The sequence below is a fragment of the Pagrus pagrus genome (genome assembly GCF_965226575.1).
Source record: "Pagrus pagrus genome assembly, chromosome: 24".
NCBI lineage: Eukaryota > Metazoa > Chordata > Actinopteri > Spariformes > Sparidae > Pagrus > Pagrus pagrus.
Window position 1 is genome coordinate 503,693 of NC_140206.1, and position 15,630 is coordinate 519,322.

General features: G+C 42.3%; 2 protein-coding genes across 2 annotated transcripts; both read left to right on the top strand.

The window, feature by feature from the left end:
• The first annotated feature begins 1,968 nt into the window (after positions 1 to 1,968).
• Positions 1,969 to 6,890, top strand: ftcd (formimidoyltransferase cyclodeaminase). Its single transcript, XM_084347193.1, has 14 exons — positions 1,969 to 2,114; positions 2,427 to 2,610; positions 2,688 to 2,816; positions 3,103 to 3,191; positions 3,462 to 3,641; positions 3,741 to 3,878; positions 4,231 to 4,362; positions 4,446 to 4,507; positions 4,644 to 4,770; positions 4,847 to 5,008; positions 5,111 to 5,154; positions 5,387 to 5,525; positions 5,743 to 5,838; positions 6,627 to 6,890. The coding sequence occupies exons 1-14, from the start codon at positions 2,061 to 2,063 to the stop codon at positions 6,708 to 6,710; spliced, it is 1,620 nt and encodes a 539-aa protein (XP_084203319.1). The 5' UTR covers positions 1,969 to 2,060; the 3' UTR covers positions 6,711 to 6,890.
• A 208-nt stretch (positions 6,891 to 7,098) lies between these two features.
• LOC311253055 (uncharacterized protein) lies at positions 7,099 to 11,842 on the top strand. The gene is made up of 4 exons (XM_084346774.1): positions 7,099 to 7,629; positions 9,468 to 9,611; positions 10,388 to 10,494; positions 11,090 to 11,842. Exons 1-4 carry the CDS (start codon positions 7,272 to 7,274, stop codon positions 11,192 to 11,194), a joined length of 714 nt encoding a protein of 237 aa, XP_084202900.1. The 5' UTR covers positions 7,099 to 7,271; the 3' UTR covers positions 11,195 to 11,842.
• The last annotated feature ends 3,788 nt before the right edge of the window (positions 11,843 to 15,630 follow it).

The following is a 15,630-nucleotide window of genomic DNA, read 5'->3' on the forward strand; positions in this document are numbered from 1 at the left end:
ACCCAAAGTGAGAACGAGCACAAGCCGAAACTCCATCTTGATTAACAGCTGCAGATCTGAGAAGTCGGCGTGTGTTTACTGTCCAGTTTGTTCAGTCGACTCGTGGTTGTGTGAGTTATTGTGCATTATAAAGAGCAATGAAACCCTAAAACACAAAACAGCAGCTCAAAGGTCTTCATTAACTATTTGAATCACAGTGAGTGTCCTGTGAAGTACTTTGAGCCTCACGCCGTCTAGAGGAATTGATCACAACATCAATAAAAACATAAAAATCCTCTAACTTGTCGCTTCCGTAAAGTTTTATTGTCGGACACCAAAAGAGGAAGCAGTCACACATTCAGCAAAGTCATGTGAATAAAAGCAATACAAACATGAACGTGTCGTGGTGAAGCTGCAGCCCCTCCAGGACTTCTTGAGATTGTTGTGGCCTAAAAAAACAATGCTCGATTTCACAGCACCTGTTCTATAAACTTGTTTATAAACGACCAGAGACAAGGAAGTGAGTTTGGTGACGACTCAGCAATACTAAAACTGGTCAAATTTGCGGTAAAGTTGAAACTTCCAGGAGTGAGTGAACCTGAAGCTTGTTCTGGTTGTCTTTTCTCTGACAGCAAAATATTACTTGATTCATACATTTCTAATCAGCATCACCACATGGGGGCAGCAATCAGACGATTTCAGACGATTTTATAGTCAAGAAAACTGTCAGCTGCATGTTGAACACCACAACCTGCTCATTTAGACGAAAACAAAGACTCAGACGAGGTGACAGGTGTTTCCAGGAGACATTAAGAAACAAGCTGACATGTTCATGATCTCTGAGTCAACAGTGAGGCGGACCCATTGTTCTTCCTCTGAGCCAATCAGCTGTCAGATATCCAGCTGATCACTCATTAACTGTTGGCTGTCTGCTGCAGTTTGGCTTCACATGATGTAACTTTTTCCAAATATTTAACCCCAACATGAGTCCAGCTGTTACTTTACTGCAGTTTACTACAGAAGAGAAACAACACGAGGTGATGGCTTCGACTTTATCACAGATCCTCAACAAATCTGTTGTTTGTCAATGTTTAAGCTTCAGTTTTACCTTTATTCTTTACATTGTGCCGCTGTTACATCAACAGACTGAGACTGAAGTTAAAGAGTTTCAAACAAGCCCTCTCAGGGCTCAGAACACTCTGTTCTGTGGCTGAGCTTTGACTAAAAATCAACTGTGGTTAAACACTGAGAGGATTTTATCTGTCGGACCCTGAACTCTGACCTCTGGACTCCCCAAAATGCTTTTAACTGTCTGAGGATCGACAGATCAGCACAAAGGAACAGCATGAAAGTCAGAATGTGCTTTGTAGTTCAACATGTAGAAAAATATTCTTGTCTTCATTTTTGACAATGTGTTAAAATAAAGAAGACACAACCTGCAGTTGGTGAGCAGCAGGGTGGAAAACAAGTAGCTAGGTCACAACAAGACACTGGACTATTGGTTGAAATAGTAATAGATCATGTATATGCTGCTGTTTACGTTCACCCTGACGCAGATTCAAAAGGTGCACTAGCGTACATTAATGTATATAACTGTGTATATGTTGTGCAACCCTGTGCTGTATAATGACAAATAAATGACCTTAAATAAAGAATATAGGGTGGAATCATTAGCTGAAAGTAGGAAGCTGAGCAGGTCTCTAACTTTAACTCTGTTTACAGTAACTTGTCAGATCAGGCAGATAAAACAGATAACGTAGTTTGCTGAAGTAACAAATGCAGCTGCTGACACTGTGAAACCTCAGCTAACATCAACTGTTCAACCGTGTGAAGAAACATTACAATCTTTCTCTGCTCAGTCAAAGTCTGACTGCGGCTGTAGGGGCGCTAGCATCACGTCACCCTGTTGGTTTGTGTTCATGAGCTGTGTTGTGTGCAGACGAGTCTAATGATTGTCAGGCGACCTACTTACAGACCTGCTGCAGATCTGAGCTGTTAATGATTCACCTCGCTGGAGTCCTGCTGCAGAAGTCTGAGGGTCTCAGCAGGACTGAGCTCTTTGCAGTCAGTCTGCAGACGACATGGCTCAGCTGGTGGAGTGTGTCCCCAACTTCTCTGAGGGTCGAAACAAAGAGGTCGGTCATTTAATATTAACATGTTTTCTTGAATCATTCGCTGCATGTTGCTTCTGCTGAGCGTTGAGACTCTGCTGTTTTATAGACTTTGCATTATGGTTATCTACCTCTTTGTACCTGTTTCATCATTTACACACTAAAATATGTCAGAGTAGGACCCAAATACTGGAACTACTTTAAAGTACAGTACTGGACTAACTGAAGTAGAGGAGTGACCCGTACGTGGCAAACAAACCCTGTATACGTTGAAAAGTGTCAAATGACCAAACAGACAGCAGGAGACGTGATGTGAGATGATCTGTCGTGTGTCAGGTGATCGATGCCATCGCAGCAGCCATCTCAGGCACCTCCGGCTGCAGCCTGCTGGACGTCGACCCCGGAGCCTCCACCAACCGGACCGTCTACACCTTTGTGGGTTCTCCGGAGGCCGTGGTGGAGGGAGCGCTGAACGCCGCCCGGCAGGCCTTCAGCCTCATCGACATGAGCAAACACTCAGGTCAGCAGCGTCCTGCAGCGACGCACCACCATGTGTTGTACAGGAGGGAATACCTGACATGTGTGTTACCTGTTCAGGTGAGCATCCTCGGACCGGAGCGATGGACGTTTGTCCCTTCATCCCCGTCCAGAACGTCTCCATGGACGACTGCGTCAACTGCGCCAACATGTTCGGAAAGAAACTCGCAGAAATGCTGCACGTCCCCGGTGAGACGCAAATATATATAATATATATATAAAACTGCAAAGTACACTTTAATCAAAACTGTTATAGTTTTAGACGTTTTTTGTTTTCGTGCAGACCAAGAGGGGGATGTGTTGAAACATTTTCTGATTTTATCACTCGTACAAACAATAAACACATAAGACTGAGACAATAAGAACCTCCTGACATCATCACCAACAACAGGAAGTGACAAACAACATGGCCGATTAAATCATTCACAGAACCACGTTAGCAGCTCGGCTCATGACCTCTTCATTTCCTCCACAGTGTATCTTTACGGAGAAGCAGCACGAAAGGAAACGAGAAGAAGTCTTCCATCTGTCCGAGCTGGAGAGTACGAAGCTCTACCTGAGAAGGTGAGACACCAGCAGCCAATCAGACGTCAGCTGCTGCTCGTTCTGTCAGAGTCCGTTTCTTCTTCCTCGGGATAAACGGGCTCATCATTTAAACATCCAAAACCAGATCAAAGCCCCTGAAGGCAGACTGAGAGCTCTGCAGGAAGGACGGCTGTCACAGTGTTCTGATTGTTCTTTCAAAATAAAGGTCCTAGAAAACATTAAAACATTAAAAACGCTTTAGTTTTTTCTCTGAGACAGATTTTTTGTATTGTTTTCTCGCTCCTCTAGTTGAAGCGTGATGATTGGGCCCCTGACTTCGGTCCCGCCGTGTTCGTGCCGTCATGGGGCGCTACGGTAACCGGTGCTCGCAAGTTCCTCATCGCCTACAACGTGAACCTGATCAGCACCAAGGAGCAGGCTCATCGCATCGCTTTAGACATCAGGGAGCAGGGCCGGGGGAAAGACCAGGTGCATGCTGGGAGTCTGAGTTCATCATGTCTTCAATCTGTTTTGATCTGAAGTCAAAACTTTCTTCTCATCACATGACCTCCGTTTTGTGTGATGTAGCCCGGCCTGCTGAGGAAGGTGCAGGGGATGGGCTGGTACCTGGATGAGGCCAACCTCGCTCAGGTGTCCACCAACATCCTGGACTACGAGCTGACGCCCCTCCACACCGTGTACGAGGAGATCTGCCGCAACGCCGAGGTGAGAGGCCGACTCACATATACGTCACTTTAGTTACTAGTTACCGGTAGACTCTGGTAGCATCTGTTAGAAAGTCAGCTGACATTAGCAAATATCAGGAAAAGTGATTTAGCAGCTGTTCACTGGATGGCAGGTGATCCAAAACATTAGTAAAGGTATCAAATAAAAGTAGTGGAGTGATAAAATTTGAATACAGTCAAGTACAGTACTCGAGTAAATGTACTAAGTTAGATCCCATCAGTGGACAGAACACTTCACTACATTATCATCATGTATCAGTCTCTGTAACCTGGAATGTAACTAAGTACATTTACTCAAGTACTGATTATTGACAGTGTGTTGTTGTGTTCAGGACCTGAAGCTGCCGGTTGTCGGCTCTCAGATCGTCGGCCTGATTCCTCTCAGAGCTCTGCTGGACTCTGCTGACTTCTACATCAACAGAGACGGACTCTTCATCGTGGAAGAGGAGCACAAAGTCCGGCTGGTCAGAGATCAGACGACATGAAGCAGAAAGTTACAGCAGAGTGAAGCTACAAACACCTGACGTGTCTGTTTGTGTGTCGACAGGTGATCAGTAAACTCGGCCTCGACTCTCTTGGCACATTCAACCCGAAGGAGAGAATCATCGAGTGAGTTAAAACACGGTTGGTTGGTCGGTCGGTCGGCCGAAAATGAATATACTCAAATACAAATTTGAGGTACTTGTACTTTACTGAAGTGCAGTACTTGAGTAAATGTACTCACACTCCATCGCTGTTTGTGCAGGTACATGGTGAAGCCGCAGGAGGACAGCCGGCTGGTGTCTCTGTCTCTGCAGCAGTTTGTCCACAGTGTTGGAGCTCGGACGGCGGCTCCTGGTGGAGGATCAGTTTCTGCTGCCGTCGCTGCTCTGGTACGAACAAACACGTCTGTGTCACAGGAAGTCAAACATCTCCAAACATCTGTGTGATAACCTCTCTGTGCTGCAGGGGGCAGCGCTGGGCGCCATGGTGGGTCAGATGACTTACGGGAAGAGGCAGTTTGAGAACCTGGACGGTGTGATGCGGAGGCTGATTCCTCCGTTTCATCAGGCCATGAACGAGCTGCTGCTGATGGTGGACGCCGACTCGTCTGCCTTTAACAGCTACATGGTGACGAGGACGCTCCGAACACTGACGCGTCACACTTCACTGTCACCCATTTTTTGGTGAATTGTTCCTTTAAGGTTCATTGTTTGTCTCTTTTTGTTGCAGGCGGCGCTGAAAATGCCAAAAAACACAGCCGAGGAAATAAAAAGGTGATTTTGTAAAATCCACAAAACATTTATCATCACGATCACACTGAATGTCCACCAGGAGGCTCCAAACCTGCACATTACTGATTGTTGTCCTCAGGTGAACGTGTTTCTTTTTGGACCAGCAGTGGGAGACATCAGATCATTTACTCCAGTGAAAAGTCAAAGTGTCGTACAGAGTTGTAATGCCTGAAACATTTAGTCCTCTAACGTTGCCCTGATGTTTGTCTGCCAGGCGAGAGGCTGCGATGCAGGAGGGTCTACAGCGAGCAGTGGGCGTCCCGCTGGCTCTGGCTGAGAGGGTCAACGTCCTCTGGCCGGCTCTTCAAGAAATGGTCCTCTACGGAAACATCGCCTGCAAGTCCGACGCTCAGGTGACACAAACACTGACGCAGCTTCACATTCACTTCACATTTCATTTCCGTGGTAGTTTGGATCTCCTGCCACAGAACGGACCGGGCCGGGGGGGGGGGGGGGGAGGTCTTTTAGGACCGACCTTCAAACACAGCAGGAGAAACCTCAATATAAGCTGTGTGTGTGTGTGTGTGCGTGTGTGTGTGCGTGTGTGCGTGTGTGTGTGCGTGTGTGCAGGTGGCAGCTAAGGCGTTGGAGGCGGCCGTGTTCGGTGCGTATTACAACGTCACCATCAACCTCAAAGACATCGCAGACGAAACCTTCAAGACGGCTGTAAGTGCTTTTTAAATCAAGTTGACTCGTTTAACAGTGATGGAATGTAACTGAGTACATTTACTCAAGTAGTGTACAAGTACAATTTTGAAGTGCTTCTGTTTTTAGGTACTTTATACTCCACTACATTTATTTGATTACTTTAATTACTAGTTTAGTACTTTAGTTACAACACTGTTACTACTACTATTACAATTACTACTACTACATAGTACTTCAGCCTTTACAACAGCTACCCCTACTTCTAGTACTACTCATCAATATTTAAGTAAGTATTTAATTTAAGTAAGCTTACTCAAGTGCTGTATTTAGGTACAGCTGTGAGGTACTTTTCTGTACTCGATTTATTCGACAGCTTCAGTTACGAGCAGTCAGAGTGCTTTTAACTTCATGTATTTTACCTGGAAACAATCAGGTGGTGGATGAATCAGACAAACGTAAACATATTACATATAATATATAATAGATATTCTTACTCCATCAGCTGCTACTTAAAACCATTTAAGTTTATTAACAAAGAGTAACATATTCCAAACCTCTACAACGTCTAAAGCCAGTAATGCAGCTCAGCATCAGCTTCTCCACATCCAGCATTCACACTGAAATTTCATTCACTAGTTATAAAGTACGCTTAACATCTTTAATATACTATATATACTATACTATAGATACTTTTACTCGAGTATATATGTATGGGTGATGAAGTAATATTTTACACCATGTCTTTACTTACAGTACTGCACAGACTTGTGCTCTGGACTGTGATTAGTTTGTGCTTCTGTTGTCAGACTCAGAAGAGAGCGTCGGCGTTGCTGCAGGAAGCGAAGGAGAGCGCCGCCGCCGTCCTCCACGCCGCTGAGAAGAGGATCTAACGTTTAACCACTGAATGTGATGCTTGTGTTGAAACCAGATAGTTACAGGAGCAAGACAGTTACTGATGTATAGATCATCTGTAGTGTTAACTGTAATCAACATGATGTTATCAGTGGAGATAAAATGTTCACAGATGATTTATGTCTACAGTCACATAATAAACAGATACAAGGAACTGAGGACTGTTTGGACGTTTTGGGTTTTAGTACTCTAAGTATCCCGGTCACAGAGGGTGTAGTTAATAAAGGTGTTTCCGTCTGTTTCTTCAGTGTTTTCAGATGAATTAAACCTCCAAGAATCAGATCTGAAAACACCTTAAAATCTGTTTCATCCAATCAATCATCCCACAGCTTCCTGCTGCAGACGGCAGCCACAGGAGAGAACAGTTTTCACTTCCTGTTGATGAGCGTCTGACTTGGTGTGTGTGGTTTGAAGTTCTTACAACACCACCATCACCTCATGAAACAGGAAGTGAAGACTTCTTTTCTTGTGAAGGAAGAAGCAATTTAAGACCAGAGCAGCGCAGGGTTTCAGACAGTCAACTCCGGTCGTAGCTGATCATGGATCTGCTTTGGATGATCCTCCTGCTTCTGGTTCATGTTAATGCCGAGAACACGACTGAGTTGAAGGTGGAGCTCGGTCAAAATGTCACCTTAAACTGCTCCTGGAACAACACAGCAAAGATCTACTGGTACCTGGAGATACAAAGCCAGTTCAGAGCTCGCATCGTCCAAATTCACAGGTATACGGCTGATGGTATCGTGTACTTCGTTTACCCTTCCAACACCAAATATGAAGCCATCAAGGGAAACAGACTTGTGATCAGAAACATCACAGCAGAGGACTGCAGGCTGTATTTCTGTGCCAGGAGGAACAACGACAGCTTTATCTTCCTAGACACTTTCCACATCATCTCAGGTGAGTACCGCGTTTTCTAACAAGTGTTTGGTCTCTGCTGGTTTAATGCTGAAATCCTCTCTCATAAAGGCTGGACTTTAAAGGAACAGTTCACCTAAACAGTAAAACCCAGTCATCGTCTCCTCCTGATGATATAAAGTCAGGCTCAGTCATCGTCTCCTCCTGATGATATAAAGTCAGGCTCAGCCATCGTCTCCTCCTGATGATATAAAGTCAGGCTCAGTCATCGTCTCCTGATGATATAAAGTCAGGCTCAGTCATCGTCTCCTCCTGATGATATAAAGTCAGGCTCAGCCATCGTCTCCTCCTGATGATATAAAGTCAGGCTCAGTCATCGTCTCCTGATGATATAAAGTCAGGCTCAGTCATCGTCTCCTCCTGATGATATAAAGTCAGGCTCAGTCATCGTCTCCTGATGATATAAAGTCAGGCTCAGTCAACATCTCCTCCTGATGATATAAAGTCAGGCTCAGTCATCGTCTCCTCCTGATGATATAAAGTCAGGCTCAGCCATCGTCTCCTCCTGATGATGTAAAGTCAGGCTCAGTCATCGTCTCCTCCTGATGATATAAAGTCAGGCTCAGTCATCGTCTCCTCCTGATGATATAAAGTCAGGCTCAGTCATCGTCTCCTCCTGATGATGTAAAGTCAGGCTCAGTCATCGTCTCCTCCTGATGATATAAAGTCAGGCTCAGTCATCGTCTCCTCCTGATGATGTAAAGTCAGGCTCAGTCATCGTCTCCTCCTGATGATATAAAGTCAGGTGAAGTCTCGTAGTCCACAGAACATTTCTGGAGCTTCACAGTAAAACAGAGTTGCAGCGTTCTGCTAATGGTCTTCACCTACTTTAAAATCGGTCACACTCTATTTGTATTTTCATAGTTTTATTTTGTCTGTTAAATATGTGTGGTGTTGTTTGTTGTTTTGCAGACCACAGCAAATTCCTCATATGTGTCAACTTACTCGACAACAGAAGTGATTCTGATCAGAACTACAAATTATTACAAATACAACTCTACTTCTACTACAACCACAACTACTCCCAAAACTAATGCTAGAACTACTACAAATACTACAACTCCACTTTTACTGCTACTACACTAATCAGTGTTGGAAGGTAGCTGAGTACATTTACTCACACGATGTATTTAAGTAAAGTTTTGAGGTACTTGGACCTTTCCTGCCTCTTCATTGGAGTGGACATTGGACTCTGGTTGGAGCTGATCCTGGATCTGCTTTCTGTTGATTTTAATATTCAGACTCTGAGTCGGCTGCACGTCCATGTGAGGGTAAATATTGTCAAATCAAACTGAATTTTCATTTTTGGGTGAACTGTTCCTTTCAGAGCTGAGGTCTCTGTTGTCATGTTCACGTTGACATTTTATCCGTTCAGAAGTCAGTGGATGTAAGAATCGTCCCAGGAGAGATTACACGTGGTCTGACAGTCCTGCCCGCTGGAGTTCAGTCAACATGAAATAAAGGCGGCTGTAAAGCTAACGGAGTAGACGCCTGCTTTCAAAAAGGCCATCTGTACGCACTCTGCAAATGTCGGCAGCATCACGCTGTTGGTCACTCATTCATGTGCAAGTTTAACACCGGAGGAAATTGACTCATTTTGTGTTACACCATCTGACACCACACACATTTCTGTAGTTCTTCCACTAATAACTTCCCTACAACAATCTGACGATCATGCCCACTTCAGTAAACTTGAAACTATCAAAGTGTCGTCCAAACGTGTCAGAAGCTAAAAGTGACGTTTCACAACAGCAAATTAATGAATTTTCTTTAACTACTCTGCAGACGTTTGATCAGATCAGGTGTTTGTGTTCCCGTAGCTCCACCCAACAACTCCGTCATCCCAGATGTTTCCAACCACTCTGAAGCAAACCGCCAACAGCACAGCGGCAGAATATGGCAGAATGATGTCATCACGTACAGCTCATTGGCCCTGAACGCCCTCCTCTCCTTAGTGGTTATAGGTGAGTCTGTTCTCTACTTTTACCCCAGAAGACTTTGTGGTGCTGCACTATAAATACCTGCATGTGTACTTCAGCTCACAGACGTCATGTTATTGTGCTGCTTGTTCAGAAGTTGACTGTTAACCTGAACCGCTTTAAATGACCAGATCATGTGTCACAACAGTAAATCAGCCAGTGGTTCATTAAGAAAACAAAGATCTACAACTTTTCTGCTCCTAAAACCCATAAAAGCAACTTGCAATCTGGTTGACAGTCTTGTTGTTAATAAAATTTATGATAAAGTTCAGACCTGACGTAAGTTGTGTATGTTACCATGTTTGTTTACCTAAAAGTTACATCAAACACATGATCTAAGTTAAATACGTTACCTAAGTTATGGTCCACACAAATCACAAATATGTGAAATACTGGACGTAACTTAAGTATGTTACTTAACTTATGTTTCTCTTGAAAAACGAGTTTGTTTTCATAAAATTACATTAAATACATAACATAAATTAAGCATGTAGTTTCACACGGGACAGGAACCTCAGTCTCCTGACAGTCCTGTAAGTCCAAGTACGTTATTACGTTTAACGTAAGTAATGAACCGTGTTTATGTAAAAGTTGCGTTAAATATCTAAAGTAAGTTAAGTATGTCACGAAAGTTATGTTCCACACTTGACACCAACAGTGTTTGCATCAAAGTTAAGTTAAAGACCTGTCGTGAGTTAAGTGAGGTTCAGTGTGACGTAGTGTTTACAGGTGAAGTGACTCACCTGACGCTCTCTTGGCAGGTTTGGTATGTAAGTCTCTGTGTTTGAAGAGTAACAACTGCAACAACAAGGTGAATGAATCTCATCGCTTCGACTGTGAGAACCTGGAGACCGTGGAGACACCGCAGGTAGACACCCTGCTGCTAATACCACTACTGCTGCTGTTATTGCTAATGCTACTGTTAATTCTATGACTAGGCACTGCTACTTCAAGCTAATGTGAATGCTACTGCTAGTCAATGCAGCTTACACAGCTAATGCTACTGCTATTGTCACTGCATTAGCTTGACTGCTAATGCTATTACCAGCCGCTGCTACTTCTCCTTCTGCTACAGCACAACGATTGCTAACAGAGCTAATAAAAATTCTTCTCACATTGTTGAAATGTAACTCCTGCTACCGGTACCAGTACTACTGCCACAACAGGCCGTATTACTACCGCTACCAGTACTACTGCCACAACAGGCCGTATTACTACCGCTACCAGTACTACTGCCACAACAGGCCGTATTACTACCGGTACCAGTACTACTGCCACAACAGGCCGTATTACTACCGCTACCAGTACTACTGCCACAACAGGCCGTATTACTACTGGTACCAGTACTACTGTTATTACTCGTTCTCCACCTTTTGTTGCTCTTATACAGCTGCTAATAGTCCTTTCAGTAGTATTCCACATGTACTTTGTACTGTACTCAGTCCTCCTGTTGTGTGTTTCAGTACGAGGAGATCCAGCTGGATAGAGGCCCCCCGCTGGCTGCTCCTCCTTCAGAGTGTATTTACTACAAAGCTCAGCTTCCTCGACCCACGCTGCCTCAACACTGACACCTGAGACACCTGAGACGCCTGGACAGCAGCCCAGCTACCTGTAGCATTTATATTTGACTTTTAGACGGTGTCTGCTGCGCTACCTCAAGAAAACACTACGGACAAACCAATCAGAGGACTGATTATGTCTGACGATGATGACCGATGGAGGAGTTGTCAATGTCGACAACCATCTTTCTTTAACCTGAACCTAGCTTACACTGTCGTCCCCATCAGACAGAATATTTTCCCTCCAGATGGTTAAAGATGGTTTATTTACAAGAAGTTGACAAGTACAACTAGTATACAGGGAACAGTATACAATGAGAATACAAAGAACATGTGCCAGGGGTGATGTTCATTATACAACAAGGTTATACATATTACAAAGGTCTATGGTTTTAATAGCCTTTTCATTTGCTGATTTGGTGATAGGCTTAAAATAAAGTTCCATTTCTTTTTGAAAAACATAAAAGCAAGGGTTTTTCTTAGAAAATGTACTTTTATGAATATGAAATTTTGCAAAAAATAAAAACAGATTTATTAAAAAGTAACATTTTCCTTCTTTCTTGGGATAATTCAGAAAAACCATCTTTATGGGGTTTCAGACATCGCCAGTAAATTAACTGTCAGTGAAACCGTGTTTATTTATATGTGTGGGAGACAAACCAAAACCTCACCACAGCCTCTGTTGTTCTTCTTCTCTTAAATTAATGTGAATAAAGTTAGATGAACATTGGCTTCATGTTCAGTCTAAAAAGACTTCTGATGACCTGCAGATCACCTGTGTCAGGACATGGAGTCAGGCAGCTCTGAGGCCCAGTTTGACTTTTATAGAAAAAATCCCCAAATAGACATGAGTCTTGTGGTTTGACCTGAGTTTGGTCAGTGGCTCTTACATTAGCTTGGCCTTGTGTCATGCTGTGGGAGGATGAAGCTGCAGCTCAGAGCTCAGTTCCTGTTTTGTTGTCACAGCTTCAACCACTGACTGGCTTCATACTTCAGACCAATGACTCAGTTTGTCAAGAAAACCAGCATGCAGTAACTATCCTGTAACTTTCTCTCATCTGTTTCTTCGTCCTCTCTTTCTTTTGATTTGTTTCTGAAGAGACCGCTGTGATAGTAGTAGTGTGACCTCAGTACTGCCTTCAGTTTAAAATGTATCACAATTACTGTAAAATACTTCCCGTTTATTGTGCAACTTTGGACCTTCTAGACCTTAGTTGGCAAATGTCAGTCATCTTATGAGTGTTTTGATTACTCAGCAGTGTTTAAATTTGTCCAACTCCAACTTTTCAGCTGGTCAAGTAATGTTGTGACTACAGGCTCAAGACTCATTTCACAAAGAAATGGAAAAATAAAACCAAACATCCAAACTAGACTGGCACTCAGTAGAGTGCAAACCTCTGCTAAGGCCCAACAGACCCCTTTAATTAAATCCAATATCAAATACAACATGTTTGAATTAGGAAAATGTGATTTTATTTGGACCACCCACCTAAATATGCCTGTTTTTTCATCAAGATCCATTTATTATTCCCTGAAAAGTTAATGAAACTGTCAAAAACTGTTGTTTTGCACATAATAAAAGTGAGAAAAAAATTCCTGGATCTGTCACTTTATCTGGATCTGCACCAAGAGTCAATAGGGCCTATTCTGGGCCGAGACCCATCTTCTATTGAAGTTTGGTAGAAATCTGTGAACGCATAATTTTAGTCAAAAGACTGCATGTCAACATGAAACTTCCCCTTAAGAACTGATGTGTATCTCACTTCCTAAAAGGTTTCAGGTGATCTCTTTTAAATGACAGTTTCTGTTTTGGGTATAAGAAATTCTTCAGGGGAGATTCCTGGACTACACACAACACATAAAGGTCTGAAAGCTCTCAGACTTTAGGACACATAATATTTAAAACCTCCTTTTAAATGTATTGAAACATCAATATACAAGTCGGAGTCATCTGCATATCGATTCACTTCCTGAGTAGCGTGATACAGCTTTAGCTTCAGTCCATTACCATTTTCCTCCTGATCTAACGGCGAGGGTTTGTAGGTTGAGCTTTTACCCGTTGAACTTCATTGTGGGAGGACAATGTTAGGAAAAAATGTGCTGATCAGATGGTGGGCGGATGAACCTCTCCAAATCAGATTTAACCTTTAAAATAACATCGTCCCACATAGACTCAGCTTTATGATGTTTCCACAGTGAGATATTCCATCCCAAAGACCCTGATGTTTTTACATATTATGTATATATGAAATATTACCAATGCGTTGTGCTTCGTTTTAGACTCAAGAATTCAACTGTTTTATTTCACTGGTTATCACAGCTTTGAGGTGTGGCGTGTGTCTTCAGTATGATTTCCTTCAAATGTGTGAACAACCACAATGAGAGGCATTTGTGCGAGCTTCACTGTTTGACCTCAGCAGTTTGACACAATTCTGACATTTTACTAGCTTTTTCAAACATATTTGAGATTGAAAACGAGGTTAAAACCTCCATAAAACTGGTAAACTTTCTAGCTTTTTATTCCAAACTACAGTTGCATGTTTGACTGCAGCAGCAGATCTGCCAAACCACAGCTGGAGGTGTGAAGTTATCTCAGCCAGCTGTAAATGGCAACTTGACAGTTTGGTCACATCTTAAGGAAAAAAATGACCCAACAAGTTGAAACGTCTTGAAGCTCTGCCTCTTCCTGCTGCCCTGAACAGACCAACATAACGTGTGATTAACTCAACGAAGTTTGGTTTGACACAACAAACTTATCATATAGCTTTTTTATTATATATATATATTCATCATTTATATTCAGATACTTAACATAAGTAAAAGTATCATTACTACAGTGTAAAAATACTCAATTACAAGTAAAAAAAAGTGTTACTTCGGTAAAAGTACAAAAGTCCCTACATAAGTGTTAGAAAATCACACCATAAACATTATTATCAATACATACAGCATTTACAAGAACTTCTAAGATGCTTGTTAACAGTTTGTAGAAGCTTAAGAACATTAATAAAATCCTTGTGAGCTTCACATTTAGGGCATTTAGCAGAGCTCCTTATGATTGTAACATGACAAAAACACGTTGAGTTAAACTAACTAAACTATTGTTAAACTTTTATTAGGCTTTGTTGTTGTTTTTCAAGACTTGCAATGATTATCAAATAATTGTACTTTTCGCAGTTGCTGGATCTAAAGTGCAACAATGCATTATAAGTGCTGATAAATGCTTTATTAACAAAAGTATAAGTTTGAACGGTTGTTAAAAGGTGACAACATTCAGCTGGGGCTACAGGCTGGAACTGAACCTGGGTAGGGTTATGGTAAGGGTTAGGACTAACCCATAATGTGGGGTGTGCTCTCTACCAGGTGAGCTACCTGGGCACCTTTTCAGCAGTTGAACTTGTGTTGATGTGATTAGTGATGATTTATGTAACATTTTCAGAATTGATCTCATTACTGTACATACAGTATTTTTTGTTAGCAGTTAGCTTTGCTTGTCCCTGCCCCACAGACTGAGTTGTTACTGTCGTGGCCTGAGTTTGATCACAGCCTTCTGGTAGCATTTGGGAACAACCAAACAACATGCCTGATAAATAATTTATAAACCGTAATATGACATTGTTCTCACTTTAAGATCCAGCTGCAAAAATTATAGTAAACTAATGAGTGTCTGTATGATATGAATCTATAAACTGTGCTTTTATGTCTTATAATCAAAGTATAAAATGTTTAAAATGCTTATATCTATATATATATTAACACTTATATATAAGCATTTAAAGTGTGCCAGAGGTTAATGTGATGTTACGTCAGTGAAACTTCAGTTAATGAACCGCAGCACATCTGACAGATCAGAAACCACTTCCTTTTTTCAGACTCACACTCCAACACAACCCTCCACACAACAGAGACCATAGATTAGTGTCAAAGTCAGCAGCAGACTACATGTTTATATGATCTTCATGTGTTTTTAATTCTTCTTTGCTTCAGTTTCAGTTTATTTCACATGTTTATTTCAGTTTGGTTGATTTTAAAGTGACTCAGAGAGCCAATCAGCTGTCAGACAGTGTGAATCAGCAGGTTTCACAATGTCATCATCATCATGTGGAAGCAGACTGTCTGCTGGTCAGGTCAGAGACATCAGAGTCACACTAAGTCCAGCTGTGGTCCAGTCACCTGACGGACAGACTGTCCAACACACACACACACACACACACACACACACACACACACACACACACACACACACACACACACACACACACTGTGTCTGCAGGAAACTGAACTCTGTTTTCCTTTAAATAATCAACAGTGTTAGCAAAACCTGTGTATGCCCATAATATACAGTTTATACATGCATGTTAATATATGGATCAGTTACTTTACTGATACTTTTGATACTCGAGTACATTTAACTTCAGATACTTTAAGACTTTTACTCGAGTATG